This window comes from Cucurbita maxima, unplaced genomic scaffold, assembly GCF_002738345.1.
Source record: "Cucurbita maxima cultivar Rimu unplaced genomic scaffold, Cmax_1.0 Cma_Scf00010, whole genome shotgun sequence".
NCBI lineage: Eukaryota > Viridiplantae > Streptophyta > Magnoliopsida > Cucurbitales > Cucurbitaceae > Cucurbita > Cucurbita maxima.
The window spans coordinates 3589193-3615610 of NW_019272026.1; the positions used below are offsets into that span (position 1 = coordinate 3589193).

Here is a 26418-nt window from a genome sequence, read left to right on the forward strand (position 1 = left end):
GTTGAATTACACTATCATTACTTTTCTTCTAGATACGCCTCTTTTTTGTTCGAATCGAGGAAATTATAATAAAAATGTTCCTCATGCTCAATTTATTATAATGTTACCATTACCATCCGAGGCAGTTGACTTCGTAATTTCACATCGCTAAGTAAAGCCCTCAATCAAGGGGATGGATTTAATAGCGTTGCGTCTCGCGAACCAACGGCTTAGATTAAACACATTTAACAATCGGATTGATGCCACGTTATTAGATGGTCACTGACAGGTGACGATAACCTCGACCTCAATTTTGGTGTCCAACTGACAGTGGTGCCTCTCAACGTTGGGAACAATCGTTCCGACCTGTTTTCGGGTTTTCTTCTCCCTCCTCCTCCGACGATCGGGCTAAATTCTTTCTCAAGTAATTTACAATTGGTTGTCTGATGATAAGTCTTCATCGAATTCAATCGAGGGAATCAAATGCCCTTCTACTATTTGCATGATCAATTTCACGGATTTCGGCTGATCAATTTCTTTTTGCAGAATATTTTTTTATGATTAAAGTTCATTAGGGTTTTGTTTGTTCAATTCAAAGCTGGGGAGTTGGATATATAACCGTCAGAGCTGGGGGCGAATCAGTCTCGGTCTCATAGAAGCCCGTCGGCGGCTGCATCTGTCCAATCCGGCGCGGGACTCTGGTTCTCTCTACGATCTAGCAATGTGCCTCCTACCCATACTCTTGCTTACCTTGCCAATATCGAATCTGTGAACCGGCTTACGTCTGATTCTCGGCCATCTCCTGCTCGTCTTCCTTCGATGGAACAATCCGCTTCTCATTCTTCCAATTCTGCGCCTCCCGAAGAGCCAGAATACTTGGCGCGCTATTTGGTTATTAAGCACTCGTGGCGTGGCCGCTACAAGCGGGTTCTATGCATTTCAGCCGCTTCAATCATTACATTAGACCCTTCCACACTTGCGGTAACCAATTCATACGATGTCGCCAATGACTACGAGGGTGCCACGCCGATTATTGGGCGAGATGACAATTCGAACGAGTTTAACATCAGTGTTCGCACGGATGGGCGCGGAAAGTTCAAGGGGATGAAGTTCTCTTCCAAATACAGAGCGAGTATATTAACGGCGTTGCACAGAATTAGGTGGAATAGATTGGCCCCCGTTGCTGAGTTTTCGGTGCTTCATCTTCGGCGACGAAGCTCGGAGTGGGTTCCCTTTGTAAGTTTCCTCCTTTGCCTGAATCCAGAATAGCGTGGCGAACTATTTGCTATTTACCATTTTTTTTTCTTTGTTCTTTTTAATAAAAATAAATGTTTAAACATTGCAATTGTGTCATGGAACTCTTCTAGCTCAATGTACACCTCTTAGGCTGCAACCAATGGTTAAGAATACCTGATTCAAGAAACTGAAAGAAAGTTCTGTTTACCTTGTCTTTAACTTGGGAAAAATTAGATGTTTGCTGCTGTCGTTATACTTTTCTTGTCGACAATAGAAGAGCTGAATCAAAATGATGAGACTATTGATAAGGGCTTTTGTGTATGACTAATAGTAATTCCATTCACATGCCCACGCCTATTGTGTTGATTAGGTTCAGTTGCTGAATGGTTTGGCATTATGTCTGCTTGCTTTTACAGAAATTAAAAGTTTCTAATGTTGGAGTCGAGCTTATAGACGTAGGATCTGGAGAACTTCGTTGGTGCTTGGACTTTAGAGATATGAGCTCTCCTGCAATTATAATTCTACCTGATGCTTATGGGAAAAGAAGTGCTGAATTTGGTGGTTTTGTTCTATGCCCTTTATACGGAAGGAAATCGAAAGCCTTTCAAGCTTCTTCTAGTACTTCAAACAGTGCCATCATCTCAATTTTGGTAGGTTAAAAACTCACTGTTGCATAACTCTTAATTTTGGCATCTTGTTGGCTAGCAGTTTGTGTAAATCTGAGGTTGTCCATCAGGGAGGAATGACCAAAACAATTACCCTGAAAGGTTTAACATGTATAAGAATTTCTAATTTGAAGTCTACTTTATTGTAGACGAAAACAGCAAAATCCATGGTAGGGTTGTCACTTTCAGTGGATAGTTCACAATCTCTCACTGTGATGGAGTACATAAATCGAAGGGGTAATTCATTGAACCATTTCCCATCTTATATGTACTTCTTCCATTGTTTTTTAAAATTCCGCTTGTTTATATTTATAGCTCATTTGAAAAAATGTATTAAATCTAGCAAAAGAGGCTGTTGGAGCTGATGAAACCCCATGCGGTGGCTGGTCTGTTACAAGACTGCGGTCTGCTGCACATGGAACTTTAAATGTTCCAGGATTGAGTTTGGGAGTCGGCCCTAGAGGAGGACTTGGTGAACATGGTGATGCTGTGTCTCGTCAACTCATTCTTACAAAAGTCTCAATAGTTGAAAGACGCCCAGAAAATTATGAAGTAAGTGGACAAACATTTAGCTTTTTTTTTTAATTAGTGTGTTATCAATTTGAACAGTTCACTACTTCTTGTACTGCTATCTTGCTTAGTTCTCATGGATTGTCTGCTCACCTGTTATCTTGCTTAGTTCTCATGGATTGTCTGCTCACCTGTCTATCAAAGTTTACGTTGGGAATTGGGATTACCATTATTATTATTCTTCATTTTTCCCTGTGAATCAGCTCCTATGAAATTATTGTTTTTACTCACGGTCACCCTCACAACCATCTTCTACATAATGGGCACATCCTGATTTCAGATTTCTGGTTGGTTTCTTCAGTCAAATTTGTTAATATAATGACCATAGGTATTGGATTCATAATCAATTCATAGGCTACCTATTTTCATATCACAAATTCAAAAGGGAAAATGATTAAAAAAACGTGAACAGAAATGTTAGGGCAACCATTCAGCATGATTACACATGTATATTGCATGTCCGATGAGATTTTGTAAATCATCATAACTTTTGTGTACAGGCGGTTACAGTTCGTCCCTTATCTGCTGTCAGTGCCCTTGTGCGATTTGCTGAGGAGCCCCAGATGTTTGCAATTGAATTCAACGATGGATGTCCTGTTCATGTGAGCTTGCCTTTTAAATTTTCAGTCTAGATTAATATTATTTTATGAACTTTTAATGGACATGGCATGAATAACAGGTGTATGCCAGTACATCTCGGGATAACTTACTTGCAGCCATTCGGGATGTATTGCAAACAGAAGTAGGTAGATGATGTATTTATCTTCATTTTGTTTTGCTATTTAGCATCCATAATGGATATTTATGTTGGATTCATTGGTAACTTAATGTTGTCTATTTTCATTTCTGATGGTTACCTTTAGGGTCAGTACCCAGTACCTGTGTTACCTAGGCTAACAATGCCTGGTCACCGTATCGATCCACCTTGTGGAAGAGTCCACCTACAATTGGGTCAACAACAATCTGCCATTGATTTGGAAAATGCATCCATGCATTTGAAGCACTTGGCAACAGCTGCTAAAGATGCCGTGGCTGAAAGTGGTTCTATACCTGGATCAAGAGCTAAACTTTGGCGTAGAATAAGGGAGTTTAATGCATGTATACATTACAGTGGAGTTCCTTCCAATATTGAAGTACCAGAGGTGACCCTCATGGCCTTGATCACGATGCTTCCAGCTGCACCAAATCTTCCTCCTGAGTCCCCTCCATTGCCACCTCCTTCACCTAAAGCAGCTGCAACTGTAATGGGCTTCATCTCATGTTTACGTCGATTATTAGCATCAACAAGTGCAGCCTCACATGTGATGTCATTTCCTGCTGCTGTTGGGAGGATAATGGGTTTGCTTAGAAATGGTTCTGAAGGTGTAGCGGCTGAAGCTGCAGGCCTAATTGCAGTGCTTATTGGTGGTGGGCCTGGAGATTCAAATCTGGTGACAGATTCTAAAGGAGAGCGGCATGCTACAATCATGCATACCAAGTCAGTGTTGTTTGCTCATCAAGGTTATGTGGTTATTCTTGTCAACAGACTGAAGCCAATGTCTATTTCTCCTTTGCTTTCCATGGCTGTTGTTGAAGTTCTTGATGCTATGATATGTGAACCACATGGTGAAACAACTCAATATCCAGTTTTTGTTGAATTATTACGACAAGTGGCTGGCCTCAAGCGTCGCTTGTTTGCACTCTTTGGACATCCAGCTGAAAGTGTAAGAGAAACCGTGGCTGTGATAATGCGCACAATTGCAGAAGAAGATGCAATTGCAGCAGAGTCAATGCGTGATGCTGCTTTACGAGATGGTGCTATACTAAGGCATTTGTCACATGCATTTTTCCTTCCTGCTGGTGAGAGACGTGAGGTTAGTCGGCAGTTAGTTGCTCTATGGGCAGACTCCTATCAACCTGCTTTAGATTTTTTATCTAGAGTTTTGCCTCCTGGGCTTGTTGCATATTTACACACACGATCTGATGGAGTCCTGCATGAGGATTCAAATCAGGAAAGATCATATAGTAGACGACAGAGACGCTTGCTCCAGAGGAGAGGCCGTACAGGTAGAGTGATAACATCTCAAGATCAAAATTTGCCACATAATAATTTTGAGATTGGTGATCGCTCGAGCCAGTCAAATGCTGGTACGGTTTCAACTATTCAAACATCTGTTGCTCATCCGAGTGACAGTGTCATCAGTGATGTTTCTGGGTTAGCCCAACATGATCAATCTGTTATTCCTTCTTCAATTGACGTTCCAAGTACTAACACAAATGAGGCATCAGAACCAAATATTGACTGTGCTGACGCTAATCAAGAGTTGGGACTTCCTGCTCCTGCTCAGGTTGTTGTGGAGAACACTCCTGTTGGATCTGGCAGGCTACTCTGTAATTGGCCTGAATTTTGGCGAGCTTTTAGCCTTGATCATAATCGGGCTGATTTGATTTGGAACGAGCGCACAAGACAAGAACTACGTGGGGCATTGCAAGCTGAGGTTCATAAATTAGATGTTGAGAAGGAACGGTCTGAAGATATTGTACCTGGGGTCACCCCTGTTGGAAAAAGTATGACTGGTCAAGATAGCCTACCAAAAATTTCTTGGAACTATTCTGAGTTCTTAGTTAGCTATCCTAGTTTGTCTAAAGAGGTTTGTGTAGGTCAGTATTATTTGCGTTTGTTGCTTGAAAGCAGCAGTACTGGCAGGGTTCAGGATTTTCCACTCCGTGACCCAGTTGCTTTCTTTAGAGCACTCTATCATAGATTCTTATGTGATGCGGACATGGGGCTCACAGTAGATGGCACCGTTCCTGATGAATTGGGTGCATCTGATGATTGGTGTGATATGGGAAGACTGGACGGTTTTGGAGGAGGTGGAGGCTCTTCTGTTAGAGAGCTATGTGCAAGAGCTATGTCAATTGTCTATGAACAGCATCATCAAACAATTGGTCCATTTGAAGGCACTGCTCATATAACAGTTCTCTTGGATCGAACAGATGATAGAGCTTTGAGGCATCGTCTTCTTCTTCTTTTGAAGGTGCACAAATGCTCAAAACCCTTCCCCCTGTCTCACTTCCCCTGCTCCCTTGAGTGATATACTTATTTTCAAAGACCATGAATTATCATAGAGGGAAAAAATTTCACTATCTTCGTTTGTTCAGTTACCTCCCTTCCACAATTATGGAATCCACTGTTTTGGATCTTGGGACCAAGCTAGCACAGAACAATTTCTGGATGATTAATATTATCTTTAGATTTTATAAAGATATTTTTATCACTTATATTAACTTTGCATGCAGGCATTAATGAAGGTATTATCAAATGTAGAGGCATGTGTTTTGGTTGGAGGATGTGTATTAGCTGTTGATCTGCTGACAGTGGTTCATGAAGCCTCAGAGAGGACTGCTATTCCTTTAGAGTCTAATTTGCTTGCCGCCACTGCTTTTATGGAACCTCTCAAAGAGTGGATGTTTATTGACAAAGAGAATGCAAAAGTTGGGCCATTGGAGAAGGATGCCATTAGAAGGCTGTGGTCAAAGAAAGCTATCGATTGGACAACACGGTGCTGGGCCTCTGGAATGCTAGACTGGAAGAGATTGCGTGATATACGTGAACTGCGATGGGCATTAGCTGTTCGAGTTCCCGTTCTCACACCAGCTCAGGTATATGTATGCATATTTATTGTCTGCATACATGTTTATTAAAGTTAAGATTTCACTATATTACACGTTGAGAATCCTTTTGTTGCATCAATCTGTTTTCTGGACCCTATGGCTATTTTCCAGTCTTCCTGCAAAATACCTTGGTTCTAGAATTTTTCCCCTGCCCAGTTATTTTTCCTTTTGAGATTATTGGGTTTTTATTTTAGATTAATTGGGATACGTTGAAATTCATCTCTGCCCAGATAACATTCATTGATAGACTGCTTTCAGAACCTTACACTCAAGCAATTTATTGAGTGTGTTGCTGCTGTTTGCAACCTCTCTTTCTCTCCGCTGATATCTTGATATAATGACTTTCTTGTCTAGATTGGTGAAACAGCATTGTCCATTTTACATAGCATGGTATCTGCACATTCGGACTTGGATGATGCTGGAGAGATAGTCACCCCAACCCCTAGAGTAAAACGAATCTTGTCCAGCCCAAGGTGCCTTCCACACATTGCTCAGGTGAGATCTGGAACTCTTTTCCTGTCTTTCACAGATTACTTGAGAGGAGGAAACGCTGGTTGACTCTTACCTAGACGTGATGGTCTGGTTGTGTAAATGCGCTACTTTTTGTATGAGTTTAATGGTGTTAAATTGTGAATTAGGCAGGTTAGTGAGAACCAAGAAAGTCGTTGAGTTTCATACATTAGTTTTCAATGAAAAAATTGTAGGAAAAAGTATTTCAAATGACAAAAGGCTCTTAAATAATATTAATAATTATGATCATGTATTCATGAAATTGACAAGTAGTAACTCAACATATATCACAAAACAAGATTTATTAATTGCAAGTATGCTGATCCTTTTTTTTCTTTAATAAAAAAAAATATAATTGTTCTCATGTGTGTGGATGATATGATACCGCCTAAATCCTTCACATATTTCATCAGTTTGTTTTCTGTATTCACTTATTACTAATAATTATTTGACAGGTTCATTTCTATTTTATTTTTATCTGCTTGCCTACATTTTTTTTTTCTTTTCTTTTTTTTTTTTTTTTTTTTTTTTTTTTTTTTTTTTTTTTTTTTTTTTTTTTTTTTTTGATGGCCTAGCCATGGAGAATGTATTTCAGTGGCTATTTCCCCCTTTATGGTGTGTAGGCTATGCTCTCTGGGGAACCAAATATTGTGGAATATTCAGCTGCTTTACTAAGAGCTGTTGTCACCAGAAATCCCAAAGCCATGATTCGTCTTTACAGCACAGGTGCTTTCTATTTTGCCCTTGCATATCCAGGATCTAATCTTCTTTCAATCGCACAACTCTTCTCAGTGACTCATGTCCATCAAGCATTTCATGGTGGAGAAGAGGCTGCAGTTTCCTCTTCTTTGCCTCTTGCAAAGCGTAGTGTTTTGGGTGGACTTCTTCCTGAATCCCTGCTCTATGTATTGGAGCGCAGTGGCCCAGCTGCATTTGCTGCTGCAATGGTTTCTGATTCAGATACTCCTGAGATCATATGGACTCACAAAATGAGAGCAGAAAACCTTATATGTCAGGTGCTGCCTCTTGCTTTGGGTTTACTTTTGTTTCCATAAATGAATTCTTCTGTTTTACATTCAACAGATGTCCAAACGTGAAACTCTTTCTCTTTCACCAGGTCTTGCAGCATCTTGGCGATTTCCCCCAAAAATTGTCACAGCATTGCCACTGTTTATATGAATATGCTCCAATGCCACCAGTGACATATCAAGAGTTGAGGGATGAAATGTGGTGTCACCGTTACTATTTGAGGAACTTATGTGATGAGATACGATTTCCCAATTGGCCAATTGTTGAACATGTTGAATTTCTACAGTCATTACTTGTTATGTGGCGTGAAGAGTTAACACGCAGGCCTATGGATCTCTCAGAAGAAGAAGCTTGCAAAATATTGGAGGTATCTCTGGAGGATGTGGCAAACGATGGTGGTAATACGAGGCGTTCTTCTGAAAATGGTGAAAAGGTGTTTGGTATGTCTACGCAAGTTGAGAATATTGACGAAGAAAAGCTTAAACGACAATATAGGAAACTTGCAATGAAATACCATCCTGACAAAAATCCAGAAGGGAGGGAAAAATTTCTTGCGGTGCAGAAAGCTTATGAGCGCCTACAGGTAGGCCTTCGCATTTTATTCTGATCCTTAGAACCTAATTGTTCTTCAACAAGTTGATAATATGGGCAATAGCATCTTCGCAATCAGGGCTTTGAGCCCCTTTTCAAAGTATAGTCTTGTATAATCTCGTATTCCACTTTATATCTATACTTGAAAGACTAAACACAGTGTTAATGAGAAAGTAAAAGATAGGAGGGAAAAAAGCAAGGAAAAATGGGCATTGGAACCAGTTCTTTTATCATTTTTTAGCCTTATTGATGGCTTGAGTACTTATGATGCCCAGATTTTGTAGTATAGTGGTTTTGCTTAATACAATCTTCTGTGTGGAATGTTCTTCAGGACTTCATGTGAAATAAAATTTAGAATCCTTTATGATATAATGGCCAATGACATGTAGAATTTAGTAAATGGATGCACATGATACATTACTGAGAACCTTTTCCGAGTGTGTTTATTATTTTATTTTGTTACCATTCCATGTCAGCCGTTGGCTGTATCTGTACAAGCCAATTGTGCATTTTTATAATAAAACACTTATATAATATCCCTCGTAGGCCACCATGCAAGGGTTGCAAGGCCCACAACCTTGGAGGTTGCTGCTTTTGTTGAAAGGTCAATGTATCTTGTACAGACGCTATGGGAATGTACTTGAACCATTTAAATATGCCGGTTATCCAATGTTGCTAAATGCTGTAACAGTGGACAAGGAAGACAACAATTTTCTTGTATCTGATAGAGCACCACTCCTCGTAGCAGCATCAGAACTTTTGTGGCTCACGTAACTCTTCCCTGTTTCACTATTCCATTTCACATTTTTATTTCATTTGTTTTTGAGATGGATAAAATGAACTGAAGTTTCTTCTTTGATGTGTTAGATGTGCATCATCTTCATTGAATGGTGAAGAACTAGTGAGGGATAGTGGAATTAAACTTCTTGCAGTTCTTCTTTCTCGTTGCATGTGTGTGGTGCAACCAACTACTTCTGCAAACGAACCATCCACTATCATTGTTACAAATGTCATGCGAACCTTTTCTGTTCTCAGCCAGTTTGATAGTGCAAGGCTTGAGATGCTCGAATTTTCTGGTCTAGTGGATGACATAGTTCATTGCACTGAACTTGAGCTAGTACCAGCTGCTGTTGATGCTGCTCTCCAGACTATTGCCCACGTTTCTGTTTCCTCTGAATTCCAGGATGCCTTGTTAAAAGCTGGGGTCTTATGGTATATCTGTCCTATCTAATTCTCCTTGTATCTCTTTTTTTGTTTTGATCATGACTTGGTGTTACGATTGTTTTGCTGAGCTTTCCATTTATCTTCAAACAATAATATTCACGAAGCAAAATGTGCATCTGTCTCTTTATTCCAGTTCCAGTTTGTTGGGTCAATTAATAACCATGGATTATTGAAGCCTTGTCATCAGAATTGGAAACCTCCTAATCCTGTTTCTTGACTTCCTTAAATTATTTTTAGGTACCTTTTGCCCTTGTTGCTTCAATATGACTCAACAGCCGAGGATTCTGACACAAAGGAGTCACATGGGGTTGGTGCCAGTGTTCAAATTGCAAAGAATTTGCATGCCTTACGTGCTTCTCAGGCTCTCTCGAGGCTCAGCGGTATGTGTAGTGATGAAAGTCCTACACCCTATAATCAGGCTGCAGCTGATGCTCTCCGTTCATTGTTAACTCCAAAAGTTGCTAGTCTTTTGAAGGATCCAGAACCTAAAGATCTACTGTCAAAAATAAATTCTAACTTGGAATCACCTGAGGTACATACTGGTTAACTAATTTATTTTTCTCTGTTATTCTTTCCACTCTTATATATTTGAAGGCAGATTTGTATGACATGCAATTAGTACCAATATGCCATTTACCATCCCGTATAGTGAATTTAGTTTCCATATGTTGGAATTCTTGCCTAAGTTTTTTAAACATTAACTTTGTAGATTATTTGGAACTCTTCAACACGAGCAGAACTTCTAAAGTTTGTGGATCAGCAGCGCATTAGTCAGGGTCCTGATGGGTCATATGATCTGAAAGATTCACATGAATTTGTGTATGAGGCACTGTCGAAAGAACTCTATGTTGGCAATGTTTACCTGAGGGTTTACAATGATCAACCAGATTTTGAGATTAGTAGTCCTGAGGTTTTTGGTGTTGCTTTGGTTGAATTCATAGCAGACCTTGTGCATAATCAGTACTTTGCAGATTCTGCTTCTCATAACAAACCTGTTGCTAATGACACCTGTAGTTCTCAAAATGAAACTAGTCCCAGCGTTTCATCTACCGAATCTGAGCAACTTAACGACGAGGCTTCTGGATCAATTAGTCAGCCAAGTGAGCCTGTTGATACAATGTCAGCATCAGATGGACAGGGTATTGAAAAGGAAGAAGCTTTATTGGTTAAGAACATTCAATTTGGATTGACCTCCTTAAAGGTATGCTGCTGATTCATATCCATAACATGAAATCCACTCGATGGTTTTATTGTCTACTTGATTTGTGGATCGTATGGAAAATACAAAGAGTTAAATTGATGTATTTTATTTGGTTTGGAAGCTGTTCAACATGTATGACCCTCTTGTCCTTCATTATAATTTTCAGAATTTGCTAACGCGGTACCCAAACTTGGCATCCATCTTTTCTACCAAAGACAAGCTATTACCTCTTTTTGAATGCTTTTCTGTTCCTGTTCCATCAAACTGCAACATTGCTCAACTGTGTCTCGGTGTGCTGTCACTTTTAACTGCATATGCCCCCTGCTTAGAGGCTATGGTTGCTGATGGATCTGGTCTTCTACTTTTATTGCAAATGCTCCACTCCAACCCTCAATGTCGTGAAGGGGTTCTCCATGTTCTTTATGCTTTGGCAAGTACTGCAGAACTAGCCTGGTCAGCTGCCAAGCATGGTGGTGTTGTATATATTCTTGAAATTCTCCTACCTCTGCAGGGTAACTAACTGTAAACAAGACTTTATCTTTTCCTATCTATGGATTCTGGAACAGACAACTTTTAACTCATGTTATTGTATATAATATGCAGATGAAATTCCTCTGCAACAAAGAGCCGCTGCTGCCTCTTTGTTGGGAAAACTCATTGGGCAGCCCATGCATGGCCCTAGAGTTGCTATAACTCTTGCTAGATTTCTTCCAGATGGCCTAGTATCAGTTATCAGGGATGGTCCTGGTGAAGCTGTAGTGGCAGCTGTGGACCAAACCACCGAGACGCCAGAACTTGTATGGACATCAGCAATGGCAGCCTCGTTGTCAGCCCAAATTGCAACTATGGCTTCAGACTTGTATCATGAGCAGATGAAAGGTCGTGTTATTGATTGGGATGTGCCTGAGCAGGCATCTACGCAACAAGAAATGAGAGATGAGCCTCAGGTATATATCGTTATTCACTATATTTCTGCCATCTTGCATTGTCTGCCTTCATTGCTGCAAAACTCAGCAGCTTTATGTTCATTCAGGTTGGAGGAATATATGTTAGACTGTTTCTAAAAGACCCCAAGTTCCCTCTAAGAAATCCAAAGAGATTTTTGGAAGGATTGTTGGATCAGTATTTGTCATCTATCGCTGCCACACATTATGATACACAAGCCTTTAACCCTGAGCTTCCTCTTCTCCTCTCTGCTGCTTTGGTTTCATTGCTGCGAGTGCACCCGGCATTAGCAGATCATGTTGGATATCTTGGATATGTACCCAAACTTGTTGCTGCCGTGGCTTATGAGGCTAGACGAGAAACCATGTCATCAGATGAGGCAAACAATGGAAACTATGAGGAGAGAGCTCATGAACCAAGTGATGGATCAGAACAGCCTGCTCAAACTCCACAGGAACGTGTGCGTCTCAGCTGTTTACGTATCCTACATCAACTGGCAGCTAGTACTACATGTGCGGAAGCTATGGCAGCAACTAGTGTTGGAACTCCTCAGGTATATTTTCTTATATTATTTATTCTACACCCTGCAAAAAAAAAAAAAAAAAAAAAAAAAAAAAAAAAAAAAAAAAAAAAAAAAAAAAAAAAAAATTAATTTTACATGGCATTTGTGGGATGTTAGTTTTGATTAAAAAAAAGCTGTTAACATGCTTTTCTCACTCTTGGTTCATCTTGAACTATAAGGGTTTGCAGTTCTCTGCACACTGGAATGGCTTGTTAGTATCTCTCTTTATTTTGCTTTGGTCTCATCAATTCATACTATCTGTCTGGCACTCATCTTGTTCTAGGTTGTTCCTCTTCTAATGAAAGCTATAGGATGGAATGGTGGAAGCATACTCGCACTTGAAACCCTAAAGCGTGTTGTGGTTGCTGGAAATCGAGCCAGGGATGCTCTTGTTGCCCAAGGGCTTAAGTGAGTATCTTATTTAGCACATTATCATTTACTTCGGGACTTCTAACGTTGTGCTCAGTGGAAAAAACTGTTAGATGATACATTTGCTGCACACTTTGACTTTCTATATTAGTATTATCAGATATTTTAAACACCATAGGGTGTGTGTGTATATATATATATTTTTTCAGGAAACAGAAATTTATCATTGAAGAAATAAAATAAGACTAGTATAGCAGTAAAGGAATAGTGGGAGCAGGGTGGCTGGACATGCAGAATCTACAGAGCCCTAAAGTTTCTTTTTCTGGCCATCCACTAATTGATAATTGCCTTATGCTAGAAGAACTTCGGCTAGATAAAGATTTATTACGACCCTTCTTCTTCACCTTCTGGGTCCTTGGGTAGATCATTTCTGGCTATTCTAACTGGTCCTTTTCCTTTTCCCTTCACCCACACATTCATACTCAAATATTACTTGAAAAGCATTCTCTCCGTTTCTTTAACCACCCTCCACGTTTCACTCCATGGACTAGTTCATCTCTTGCATTAGTTGCAACCCTATCTCCACAGCACTATCATCTTGTTGGCACTATCATTCCCCAACAATTTACTCTCTGCTACCAACTTCATAGGACCCAAAGTTGAATGTTATTAGGAAGACAAGGAGTAGTATACCCGGGGGGGGGGAATTTTTATAATCTACTGATCTCTTTCTTCTGCACTTCTCTCAGCCATCCTTCTAAGGCTGCATTTGCAGTCTACAACTAACCATCTTTAGTCTTTCTTCGATTAAGCACATGACAATTATCCTGACCTGTTATCCTTCCCCTTGGTATTTGTAAATTTGAGTCCATCAGTATCAATTGAACTATTGTACTTCCATGTATTAAAATGTAGGATAAAAGAGTCCCCTCAATGTGCAATTTGTCTGATGTGAGTCTACACGTGTGTCGTTCTAATGCCTAATTAGATGCTGTATGTGTCAAGTAATTGCCCACAATGTTCTACAGTGTTGCATTGACTGTGCTTGCACTGTAGTTAGATGCCTTTGACTCTTGTTCATCTCAGCCTTTTTTTGGCAAGAAGTTTGATGGCAACTTATTTTAGTCACTACTGACTACATCTTTATTGATCTACATCTACCGAAGAACTTTGAGTTGCCCAACCTCATGGATTGGGCATGATGTTGACAAATGACTCAAAACCCCCTTGATTCATTTTGGATATTAAATATCCCATGACATTTGGGACTGTCAATAATTGTAAGGGCAGTGCTAGTTTGGATCTGTTATAAACAGAAATATTGTAGCATGTATACGCTTAAGAAAAGAGAAATATGAAGTACAGTTGGAACTTTGTTTTTCATAATCTTTCTGTATTCATTCTGTTTGCATTATGATGAAGGGTTGGCCTTGTACAAGTACTCCTTGGGCTTCTTGATTGGAGAGCTGGGGGAAGGAGTGGACTTTGCTCTCAAATGAAATGGAACGAATCTGAAGCCTCTATTGGCAGGGTGCTTGCAATAGAGGTATGTAGTCCTGAATGCCTCCGTGTTGTTGACTATTGTAGTTATTATTTTTAATTGCTGATGCTGTTGCTATCTTCTCTGGTACAATGTTTGCAATCTATTAACGACTTTTCAAAGTACAAGATTTACTTGAAGGGACTTCTCAGAATATGTGATTTTTCTTTATGAAAATTTCTGAGAAAATAGGATGAAGACTTGAATCTTTCAATTGAATTCATTTCGAGGAATCTGAATTGAAATAGTTTCTAGTTTTGTGCCCATTTTTGGAATAAAACATGAAATATGAAGAATATTTTAACTGATTTTGTTGAAACTGTTAATTCTGATTTTGGAATAAAACTGTTAATGGAAGCTTTAAAGTTCTGAGCTCCTTTTTCATTGAGACTTCTGAACAATTTCAGTAAGTGGCTTAAGGACAAAAGACTTTCTAATTTAGAAATGATACATGCATCAGTAAGTATTCCTCTTAACGCAACATTATTATGTATATAATTCTTCTTTTCATGTGTTCGTTCAGGTTTTGCATGCATTAGCCACGGAAGGAGCCCATTGTTCTAAAGTGCACGATATTTTGGATTCCTCGGAGGTAATTATTATTAACTGATGGTTTGATCATGGCATTTTAAAACATGGGTTTCATTTACCTTTCTTCCTTTCATGATTCTTAAATGTATTTGGTTTTTTTGTCAATGTTTTGGCTCCTCATTGTAGGTTTGGAGTGCTTATAAAGATCAGAAGCATGATCTTTTCTTGCCATCAAACGCCCAATCTGCTGCTGCCGGAGTTGCTGGTCTAATAGAGAATTCATCTTCCAGAATAACCTATGCTCTTGCTGCACCCCCTGCTCAAACTTCAAGACCTCCCAATGGAAAATAGAATCATCTGTAGAGCATATTGAAGTATCAGCAGCAGCACTCAGCATCAATTCTCTGTAAATTAAGTTTTTTCTGTACAGTTCGAACATTTTTCTTTCGCTCCTTCAATTTAATTTCCCCTTTTTTTTTCTCAAAGGAGGGGGTGTTTTAATTATACGGTCTCGTTGCAATTTTCTTCTGCTGTAAAGAAAACTTTGTAAATTGAGGTGGCATTTACCCGATTCAAGTTGATTTTGTGTGAATAATAATATACCATTTCCCAATGTGCTGCCTTCATCATTCATTATACCCCTTTCATGGACGAACTTCCATGAAAATGTTTGAAGATTGATCTGTCTGATAGTTTGTTTTGTTTCTACTAAACAAATAGTATTCGTATTGAAATTCGAATCCTTGTGTTTTCAAAGCAAAATTCTTATGGCTTTTTCGAATCAATTCGCACCATTATTGAAATGCTCCCATTGACTTTAGAACCAGTCGTTTCCATTTTAATGCCCCACGTGCCTTTTCCTCCTTCACCTGTACTATTAATGCCCCATATGCCCTCCATTCTCTTCTCCTGTAAACAACTTGCTTCATAATTGTTATTTCATCAATTTTGAGATGAAAAATGTAGTCGTTTGTAGCTTGGAAAAGTTTCATTTACACTGATTATTTCAAAATTTTGGTTTCAACTCGGAATGATTCTCACATATTCCCAAGATTTTTGAGGAATTAAATGAGAAGAATGGACAAAATGTGAAGCATTAAATAAAGAGACCTTAAACTATAGCATTTCAAGTCCACCACTAATAAATATTATTTTTTTTAGGTTTTTCTTTTCGGGTTTTCACATTCTTAGAAACAACGTTTCGTTCTCCTCTCTAATCAATATGAGATCTCATAAAAACAATTGAACCCAAGAAAGAATAGTAGTTTCTCGAAAATTTTCTTAGATTAGAAGATGAAAATTGTCGTTTTAATTAGTCAACCGTTTTATTTTTGGTTATCCTCTCTTGTTTAACCTATGGTTTGCCTGTCTCATAAATATATTACCCCCAAAAACATTTCCCTTCTCACCTATCTATTCCTTCAATATTTTTTATTTAACCAAAAAATAAATAAATAAAAAAAACAATTTGAAATTTGAAAGTACAATTACTTAATTAGCGGGCGAGAGGGAAACAAAAAATCGGAAGCCCGTACACTAGAGACACCAGGCAGCGCCGCGTTAAAACTTAAAACTTGGGGCTTACAAGAAGGCATTAATTACGAGACTGCCATTTACAACTGGCATCGACACGTGTCACGCTGATTTGGCGTTAAGAATCGTGTACATTTTGAACGCACACAATATTCCAGCGGCTTTTGAGCTGTTTCTTGGAATAATATATATATATATTATAATGAAATCTGCTTTTGCTACTCTTTAATACCCATTTTGTTTGGTCACCAATACTTTTCCACGCTATTAAGTAATTTCAAAGTATATAAAAACCTAAATTAATAAAATTACCAAAAAAAACCTCTGCCCATAATTTTTTTAAAAATTAAAAAATGCTTATATCATTAATTTTTAATATTTTGAAAATAATTAAAAACTAATTATACGGTTAGTATTACCTTTAAAAAATACTCATAAAATTTTAAACATAGCATTAACATTATTTATCTTTATAAAAAATAATAAAAAATCTTATCATCAACGCTTAATAGATTATTTACAAACGTATTAACATTACTTTTAAAAGTTAAAATATATTTTTCTAACTATTTGTTTGAATAAAATAACTTCAATAATTTAATTAATTAAAAATATGAACATGATTTACAAATTAGAGTAAGGGAAGCGATTGACCGAAGAAAGTCAAATTCAACAAAATTCAAAGAAAGCAAGGACAGTTGAGCTACCCGTTCTTTTAATTACTTTATCCATTTATTTCTGTTTGCCAACAAATAAATCTCATTTAATAAAACTCAAATTTAACTATTAATTCTCATAAATTAGTCTGCTTCCAATTATTGTAATTAACTTCCTTTTCTTTTATTTATTTTAATTAACACTTATTATTATCTTCAACCATAAGTTATCTATATTTATCATTTTCATAAACCTTTATTTACTCTATTATTCATTATTATTTTAAAATATATGGTCCATTGATTGAACCATAAACAATATAAAAACCATTTCCTTCTATCTTATGCTAAATTGTTTAAGAAAACAAATCCATATCTAACTTCAAACAATTCAACTTCGGTAACCTAAATTATAGCCAATGCTCTAAATTTCGATCTTGTTTTATTTTTTTATTTTTGAAAAAAATACTCATTTTACATTAATGTCGTGAAGAAAAACCTGTGGTTGTTCAAATTTTTATAGAAACGTAGACAAAACGTGTATAAAACAACTAAATTTGACGTGAATATTTTAATTTTTTTATTAGAAATAAGTGCAACAATTGTCAAAATGTCATCGTAATCTTCAACAAACCTCAATTCATTGTGGTATTCAAAGATAATTGATTGGGTAATACACTAATTATCATTTTAAAATTTTAAAGCTGAAAAAAGGGAGGGGGCAAAATCGTAAATTGAAGGTCGGAACTGTGGACTGAAAGGGAGGGAAGGGGGAGGAAGAAGCAGGAGGAGGAGGAGAAGAAGCAGGCAGGTGTCCGCTGGATATATCTTATTTTTTTTGAAGGCTATAAAGACAATTCCCCACCTCTAACGCCAACCGTTGCTCTCAAACCCCCCTTTTTTTCCTCTCTGTTTTCCTTTTCCTTTTCCGAACAGGCTAAGTAAGGAGGGATCGCCGGAGTGGTATCGGCGGCTTTCTGCTTCTCTTTTCTTCTACCTCGAGGTACGCATGCCGGACTTTTCTTTCCTTCTGTTTCTTGCCTGATCTCGAAGTTCGCACAATGTCACTGCTCTGCTGTTCCTTCTGTCTCTCCAGGATTGTTCATATCCGAGCTCTCTATTGTTTGAGATCCGCATTTTAAACTTTTCCTTGTTCCTCACCTTTGCCTTCACTGTGGCCGTTTGATTTCCGTTTTCTATCTAGCTGTGTTTATTTCGTCCTGTGGCTCTTCGTTTGAAATAACATCTGCTTTCTCTATTCCTGTAGATTTAGGAAAGGTTTCTTCTGATCTTGGTATGAGCATGCAAGTGGATGATTCTCTTTTGAGCTCATGCATTCGCTGATTCTTAGTGTCATTTTTTCTTCAAGAAATTATGTGAACTTAGTAGCCATTTTCGCTCTTTCTGCTATTTTTTCTTTCTTGTTTTTGAATGTTGTTCGTGAAAGTACTGGCGATACTTTAATACCTGTCTCTTGACAATCTTGGATCAGATTTTTGTTTTGCTCCGTCATGCTAAGCTTCGTGACGATTTCTTCTTGTACGAACTATTTATTTGAACTTGTCGCGGAATCGTGTTCTATTTCCTGGTTCCGCGAAGCTTAGGTTTAAAACACCTGGCAAATTTGTTCGTTTTGCGTCCAATTTTCGATGCGTTTGAGTTTACTTCTATGAATACTCCTCTCTTTTCCCTCCTATGATTTTCCATCGAATCTTACTCGTACGTGATTTTCATTACTTTCGTAATTATGCAAGTTTATTATATTGATTGTTATAGGGAGAAAAAAAATCGTAAATTGTATGTCTGATCAAAGATTGATGATTTTTATATCAACCTCATGAAGCTTTCTGAATGGATACTAAATTCCATATATCTGTATATAGGATGCAAATGGCTATTTCCTAAAAAACCCAGCCATCTTTCGTGTATGTAGGCTTCAATTGATAGAGGGAAATTTCGTTGCAACAAGTCTCCAGTTGGTATATTGACTGTGCCTCTGGTAGAAAGTTCGTCATGGTTGCCACTGCAGCTACTTCTGCCTTTTTTCCTGCTATTTCTGCATCCTCGGACTCTGGAGCAAAGTCAAGTAAGTTCGGTAGTGGATCTGTCAATCCTGGAGGAAGCAAGCCAAAATCTTCTTCCCGTGGTTTGCAAGTTAAGAGAAATGCCCAAGCTCCTCCAAAGATAAATGGTACTTCCGTTGGATTGGAGGGTGTCAAGCTTGACAATGACTTTACGATATCACCTCCCCCGAGAACTTTCATTAATCTACTACCTGACTGGAGTATGCTTCTTGCTGCTATCACTACCATCTTTCTGGCTGCCGAGAAGCAATGGATGATGCTTGACTGGAAACCTAGGCGGCCTGACATGCTTATTGATCCATTTGGTTTGGGAAGAATTGTTCAGGATGGCCTTGTGTATCGGCAGAATTTTTCAATTAGATCATATGAAATTGGTGCAGATCGGACTGCATCTATCGAAACATTAATGAATCATTTTCAGGTACATGATTAATCATGTAGTTGTTTTCTTGTTGGATATTGATTATTATAGTGTATATCTGTGGTAGATTTAAACTTTTTTAGTTGCGTGTTGAATGCATAATAGGTTGTTAATTCTTCTATTCTTTCATTTGTTGGAAACAGTAAGATGACATCTTCTTTACTACAGGAAACTGCACTTAATCATGTAAAAACTGCTGGACTACTAGGTGATGGATTTGGCTCAACACCAGAAATGTGTAAAAAAAACTTGATATGGGTAGTTGCAAAGATGCAGATTATGGTAGATAGATACCCTACTTGGTAAGTCGCCATAGGTTTCTTTTATATATATCCTTGAAAGGAAAATAATTAGTGACTTCTGACGTTTATTCATCTCTACCTTTCTATTGATCATGTAAGATGAGTGGTTCAGATGTCTTGACTTTCACAGCTTTTCATATTTTCAGGATATGTGGGCACCAGCCTATTTATGCCTTTTAGGTTGTCTATGTTACCACTGCATCCCTAATTTTAAAATTAGATGCGTTATAATACATCAAAAACGAGAAGAAAAAAAGAATTGCGTTATCTGGTATCTGGAAAACTTCACCTCCCATGGTTTATGGTTCATTCTGTGTGGTTAAATAATTCTTGGGAATTATTATTTACAAATTAAAGCTCGAGGATATTTAAGTGGCTGACAAAACAAAGGTTGAAGAATTGAATCCTTTTGTTTTTCATTTTTGCAGGGGTGATGTTGTTCAAGTAGACACTTGGGTCTGTACATCTGGGAAGAATGGCATGCGACGAGATTGGCTTGTTCGTGATTGTAAAACTGGTGAAACTCTTACTAGGGCCTCAAGGTATTGGTTTCCTTGCCAGCAAGTAATCCTTGTTTATTCTTTCCTTTTCTCAATTCTCCTGGTAGTTGTTTGCGTCTAAAAAGAAGGAAAGAGAAAAGATGAGTACAGATAACTATTCAGATAATTATTCTACCGCTATAAGTCAGTTGCTGCAGTTCTAATAACTGGGATTGTTCTTCTTTTCCCGTCCAATGGCAGTGTTTGTGTGATGATGAATAAGCAGACAAGAAAATTATCAAAGATTCCTGGTGAAGTTAGAAGCGAAATAGAGTCTTATTTTGCAAATTCACCTCCCATAGTGGAAGAAGATGGCAGAAAACTTCAAAAACTTGATGATGATAGTGCTGATCATATTCGTACAGGTTTGACGGTAAGTTATGCTTAAATAATACTTATCAGGTGGAGGCTTTCTCGTTTCATTCTTGTGAGTAACATGTTTATCGAATTGCAGCCTAGATGGAGTGATTTGGATATCAATCAGCATGTTAATAACGTGAAGTACATTGGCTGGATACTCGAGGTAATTCTCTTTTCAGAACTTTTTTTTTTTTTTTTTTTTTTTTTTTTTTTTTTTTTTTTTTTTTTTTTTTTTTTTTTTTTTTTTTTTTTTTTTTTTTTTTTTTGTGGTTTCTCCTTTTCCCAAATATAAAACTTAAAAGATCTGCCATCGCCTCTGACCACAAGATTTGGTAATCACAGAGTGCACCCGTGCCAATCCTTGAGAGTCATGAACTCTGTACCATAACTTTGGAATACAGGAGAGAATGTGGAAGGGACTGTGTGCTGCAATCTCTTACTGCAGTATCTGGTGCTGGTATCAGCAATTTGGCTGATGCTGGCGACATTGAGTGCCAGCACCTCCTGCGACTTGAAAATGGAGCTGATATTGTTAAAGGAAGGACTGAGTGGAGGCCCAAGCGTGCAGCAAACTTCGGGATGGTGGGTCAGATTCCAGCCGCAAATTCTTGAAAAAAAAGAAGAAAACAATGTCAATTCAAGAATCTACCTCGCTGGAGTCCCTGATTTGCCCACCCTGTGCATTCGTTTCATGTGTTGTAGAGTCCTGTTTTTCTCGGATTTGAAACATCCCCGTATAACTTATATGATATATATATATATTTGTATATTTTTGTTCAGCCATTCCCTAAGCAATATGTTTTCCTTGGGAAGAAAAAGATAACAAAACAAACAGCATGCAATCCCAATGTAATTAGTCATTCTTTCATTGTCCCAACAGAAAGGAATATAGATAACACCTCTCCAATGTTTTGGTCTTAGGTACAACACTCAGCTGACTGTTCCTGGGTTTTGCATATTTGTGATTTCCTTCATTCAATTATTTATTTAGTACTGATTGCTCCTTAATTCTTTGCCAGCCTTGCTGAGAATTGAGAATTGGGAATACGGTGATATCTAGTTTTATTGCTATATTTGCAGCCTGGCTTGTTAGCTGGACCAACGACCTACATCAGGTTTGCCGGGTCCAGCTAGGCCATCGCCCATCACGTTCTGCAATGGCCCTACCTTCGCCTTTCCCTTTTTTCTTAAAAGTAGATAACGTGATGCAATGGCCAAACAGCTAGACAGTATGTTTGGCCACTTTTGCCTGCTTCTGTTTGTTCCTTCCGTTTTCCTTCATGCTTTCCTCCCCCATCCTCCCCTCTTCTTTTTTTAACCTATCAGTTTTGGTTTCAATTTGGAATTCCAGATCATTCGAGAGGAGCCAGATACTGGGTCGCTGGCTCTAAAGGAAGCAGATTGTAAAGTCTCATATCGGTAAAAAAAGGTGTGGAAATCTCTAGTAGACATGTTTTAAGACTATGAAAACTAATAACAACAGTAACAAACTAAATCAAATAATATCTGCTAGCGGTAATTTAGATGAGAAATTACTAGTGAAGAAAGAGATCTTCCCCCTTTCTTGTTTGTGGTCCAATCAACATCTAACATATAATTTTCAAAATCTTTTTTTTTTTTTTTTTTTTTGTCTAGTTCAATTGACAAGCTTTTAATCGAAAATAAATGTTTTTAATCGGTCGATATATACAAATTGTTTAATAATTGTCTACATTTATATATCACTAATATAATATATTTATAATACATCATCAATAACCAACAAAATCCAATTAATTTAAATAATTTAAAGGCTATACACTAACAAAAAAAAGAACCAAAAGGGGTTTGTAATATAGAATTAGCTCCAAAAACCTGAGTTGGAAGATTAGGAATTTAATCATATTATTTAGCTGCTCCTTTATACACACAGATTTATCGACCCCCTTTTCCTCAATCAACCCTACGCCATCATTATTTTTAAAATATATATACAATTATAGCCATTTGTCAGACAACGATCTCATTGTTGGGACAAAAAAATAAATAAATAAAAGAAAAAAAGTATAGTTTTATAATTGCACCCACCCCCTCAATTATAATATCTCTGACAAAAAAAAAAAAAAAAAAAAAAAACTTTATTTTTTCTTTATAATAAAGCATTACAAAAAAGAAGATTTTGAAAATTAGGCGTAAAAAGAGGGTAAAGATTAGGATCCAACGTGCTTGATTAGCATAACCAAGTACATGAACTCTGCTACTAATTCATCAATTAACTTAAATTAATTATAATTAATTAAGTGGGCGGGCGTGTGTGAAGATGCAACCACATTCAGTGAAGCTTCTTAACAATTACAACAAATACAAATTTAATGCTAAATGCAATGTATTTGCACCATCCCTCTCTCTCTCTCTCTCTCTCTCATCAAATTTAATAATTATGGTTATCTATGACTCCATCCTAATATAGTTAAGTTAGTTTTAAGACTTTTTTTTTCCTTTTTTAAACAAAAAAAAAAATGACATTGAGTGGTGTGGAGATTTAATACTGTTCTAATAAATTAGTATTTATTGTTACTTTAGAGCTTTAATTATTGTATTAGTATTATTGATTCCAAAAAATATTAATTAATTAATTTTAAAATTAAATTTTATAAACATAAAGTAGTTATCTTAATAATAATGCATGCAATTAGATTATCCGAAATTATTAAAGGTATCACAGTGGAATCATATTACTATGATAACGATTAATTTGTTCGGTAATCACTTATTATCATCTTTCAATTCTATACATTAAAATAATAAAAAAAATATATAATAAAAGAAAAAATGGTGAGAATTATTGCATGTTTATATATTCGTGTTATTATTATTTTTCTTGAAGCCGCGTGCGGCCACTGGTTTTAGCAAATCATATGCTTTGATGATATTTTTTTAATTTTTATTTTTTTAAAAAAAAATGTTTTAATTTGACAAATTAAAAAATAAAGGGAAAAAGAAAAGGCGAGGAATAGGATACGATGAATCGTTCGTAGAGCGACGCGACAAGGAATCGACAAACTCCAAAGCTTCTCCATGTTTCTGTCTCCCTAACCAAACCTTCCACAGTCAAATCACTCAACCATTGACTTTTTGGTACACTCTGTGGGTCCCACTCCTTGCTTTTTCGCCACGTCATCCTCTTCCGTCAACTGCTCCAATCATATTCCCATAATTACCCTCCCCATCTCCGATTTTTGTGCCCAAAAAATACAAAAATAGCCCTCTAATTTCCATGCGGCTTTCAATTATAAATTAACAAAATTAATTAGTTTTCTCTTGATAATACTAATCAAAATAAATAAATAAATAAATAAATAAATATTATTCAGCGAAAAAACAGGTTGAATTAATTTTGATGTAAAATTACGTAAAAGAAAAACAAGGACGAAAAAGGGTTTTAGATTGAATGAACCGACAATCACCATCCAAATCTCAATTTCTGTCTCTCAAATGAACTTAGCCACGTGGGCCAATGGCTTATGCAGCCATGCCCCACGTGTCCTCTTCCCATTTGTCCCTTTCCTCATACAATAATCATCTCTTCTCTATTTCCAACTTCAATTCTATAAATGAACTGCAAAACCCTAAACCAATGAATTCATTACTCACAACCAAAGAGAGATACAGAAACAGACAAAGGAGTGTGCGCCAATGTCGACGTCGGAGACGGTTCCACAGTCACCGGAATCCGATATGACCCAAATCAGCTTCGACGAAACTGAGCTCACCTTGGGACTTCCCGGAAACAAACTGAACGCCAAGCGTGGCTTCCATGACACGGTCGATGGTGGTGTCTGGAGCTCGACAAGTGAACCGAGGGACGGTCGCAACGAGCCAGAACTCGTCTCTTCTGGCGATGGTAAGTTTCAACGTAGATTATATAAAGCTTATGGACTTACACTTTTGAGTATGACGTGGAATGTTATAATTTGGTTTTGTAGGGCAAAAGCGGGCGGTAATGGGTTGGCCGCCGGTGAGATCATACAGAAGAAAGACAATAGAAATGAGGTGCAAGTATGTCAAAGTTGCGGCTGATGGGGCGCCGTATCTGCGTAAGCTCGACCTTGAGATGTTCAATGGCTATCAAGACCTATTCATTGCATTTGAGGAATTGTTCACCTCCTTTCCCATATGTTGTGAGTACATAACTTGCTAACTCTTCTTCATTATTATTATCATGCCATGTCGGGATTGAACAATTTGATGGTCCTTAGATCGATAACAAGTGTCTTATCCATTGAGTTACGCAAAATCACTTCCTTGCTTAGTATGGTCGATACAATGCGACCGACATTTTTATATTGAATGATTGTCGTATTTTGAGATGGGCAATGATGGAATGATAGTACAAACATGTCAAATCCCATATCGGTTGGAGAGGACAACGAAACATTCTTTATAAGGGTGTGGAAATCTCTCGCTAGCATACGTGTTTTAAAAATCTTGAGGAAAACCCCGAAAGAGAAAACGAAAAAAATGACAATATCTACTAGTGGCGGGCTTGAGCTTTGACCATTAAACTAAAATTTTTAGTTCGAAAATTTAACACTTATGGATATATGTGTGTTTTTAGGTGATTACTTGGAAGAAGGGAACAATTTGAACCCAATGAAGAGAGGGGATGAATACTTACCAACTTATGAAGATAAAGACGGAGATTGGATGTTAGTTGGAGATGTCCCATGGAAGTAAGTTTGATAATCATTATTTTTGTTAATCTTGTTTAATTAACTAACTAACTAACTAATTAATTAATCAACCTTTTCCATTCTAATCGTATTGCAAAATGTGCAGATTATTTATTGAATCTTGCAAGCGTATTCGTTTGATGAAAGGTTCAGATACCATTGGGGCAGGTAAATTAGTGTTTTTAATTAAGAAATTCATCTTGTTCCATAATTATTATTCAAATTAACAGTTTGTGGTTCACTTATATGCAGCTCCAAGAACACCATGAAAAGGAGAAAAGGAGAGATGGGGGAGGATGCTTTTGGATGGGCAGCTTTTTTCTTTTTTAATTTATTTTTGCAGTCATGGCATTGCCTTAATGTGTTTAGGCCTTAGTTTTGTATAATAAAATGTCGGTTTGGAAAGCAATACATACTTAGTCTTGTATATAGTTGTTAGCTTGAACATAGCTTAACTGATCCAATACGATTGACTCAATTCCAACTCCTAATTTTGAACTCTTTCCCTCGTTTTCGTTGGGTCATAAATGATGATCAAATTAATGTCTTATAGAAAAGGATCGAACTTCTAAGTTCTCTAATAGTAAAGTACTTTTGAGATTGTTTAGATTTAAGAAATGAAGTACAAAAAATTGCCCAGAAAAAGCTATGAAAATGGCCAATGATATATAGATCGAGTAAAACCAATTACTAACTAACTGATTTATCTAGTCTAAATTTGATTAACCCATAAATGCAAAGTTACCTATCACTCAAATCTTTCCTAGATTTTTTAGTTCAAGAATTGTGGATGATCAAATGGTTGATAATTAGTATTTTATTCACTAATTATGTCAACCGGGTGTTAGGGTGTTAGCCTTTGTATAGACTAATCAATTCTCTCAATGGCAATCCAACTGACTACGGAGACGGAGAAGAGGAGCTAGAGGGCTAGATAGAAGTTTAGATACTAATATAATCTCCTCTAGTTTAGATATTAGAACAAGCCCAAGTCGGTTAATCTCGACAAGAGGTGCCTTCCACAGGTAGCTCATTGGTCTGATGATCGTATTTTTGTTGAGGATTGTTGGGAGTCCCATGTTAACTAATTTAGGGAATGATCATAGGCTTATAAGTAAGGAATACATCTCCATTGGTATGAGGTCTTTTGAGGAAGCTAAAAGCAAGCCCATGAGAGCTTATGCTCAAAGTAGACAATATCATAC

General features: G+C 37.3%; 3 protein-coding genes across 3 annotated transcripts; all 3 read left to right on the forward strand.

Moving 5' to 3' along the window:
• The first annotated feature begins 287 nt into the window (after window positions 1-287).
• On the forward strand, window positions 288-15219 carry LOC111485097 (dnaJ homolog subfamily C GRV2). The gene is made up of 22 exons (XM_023131803.1): window positions 288-1215; window positions 1632-1865; window positions 2030-2117; window positions 2224-2432; window positions 2951-3052; window positions 3130-3192; window positions 3314-5467; window positions 5730-6092; window positions 6459-6599; window positions 7238-7630; window positions 7732-8226; window positions 8781-9004; window positions 9102-9446; window positions 9696-9990; window positions 10168-10659; window positions 10826-11171; window positions 11263-11606; window positions 11693-12157; window positions 12450-12574; window positions 13958-14081; window positions 14599-14667; window positions 14793-15219. Exons 1-22 carry the CDS (start codon window positions 799-801, stop codon window positions 14955-14957), a joined length of 7653 nt encoding a protein of 2550 aa, XP_022987571.1. The 5' UTR covers window positions 288-798; the 3' UTR covers window positions 14958-15219.
• A 2386-nt stretch (window positions 15220-17605) lies between these two features.
• Window positions 17606-21425, forward strand: LOC111485199 (palmitoyl-acyl carrier protein thioesterase, chloroplastic-like). Its single transcript, XM_023131969.1, has 7 exons — window positions 17606-17798; window positions 18729-19300; window positions 19469-19602; window positions 20031-20144; window positions 20343-20514; window positions 20596-20664; window positions 20844-21425. The coding sequence occupies exons 2-7, from the start codon at window positions 18809-18811 to the stop codon at window positions 21111-21113; spliced, it is 1251 nt and encodes a 416-aa protein (XP_022987737.1). The 5' UTR covers window positions 17606-17798; window positions 18729-18808; the 3' UTR covers window positions 21114-21425.
• Window positions 21426-24136: 2711 nt separating this feature from the next.
• Window positions 24137-25647, forward strand: LOC111485284 (auxin-responsive protein IAA11-like). The gene is made up of 5 exons (XM_023132109.1): window positions 24137-24384; window positions 24467-24661; window positions 25099-25213; window positions 25320-25381; window positions 25466-25647. Exons 1-5 carry the CDS (start codon window positions 24177-24179, stop codon window positions 25480-25482), a joined length of 597 nt encoding a protein of 198 aa, XP_022987877.1. The 5' UTR covers window positions 24137-24176; the 3' UTR covers window positions 25483-25647.
• Window positions 25648-26418: the final 771 nt, after the last annotated feature.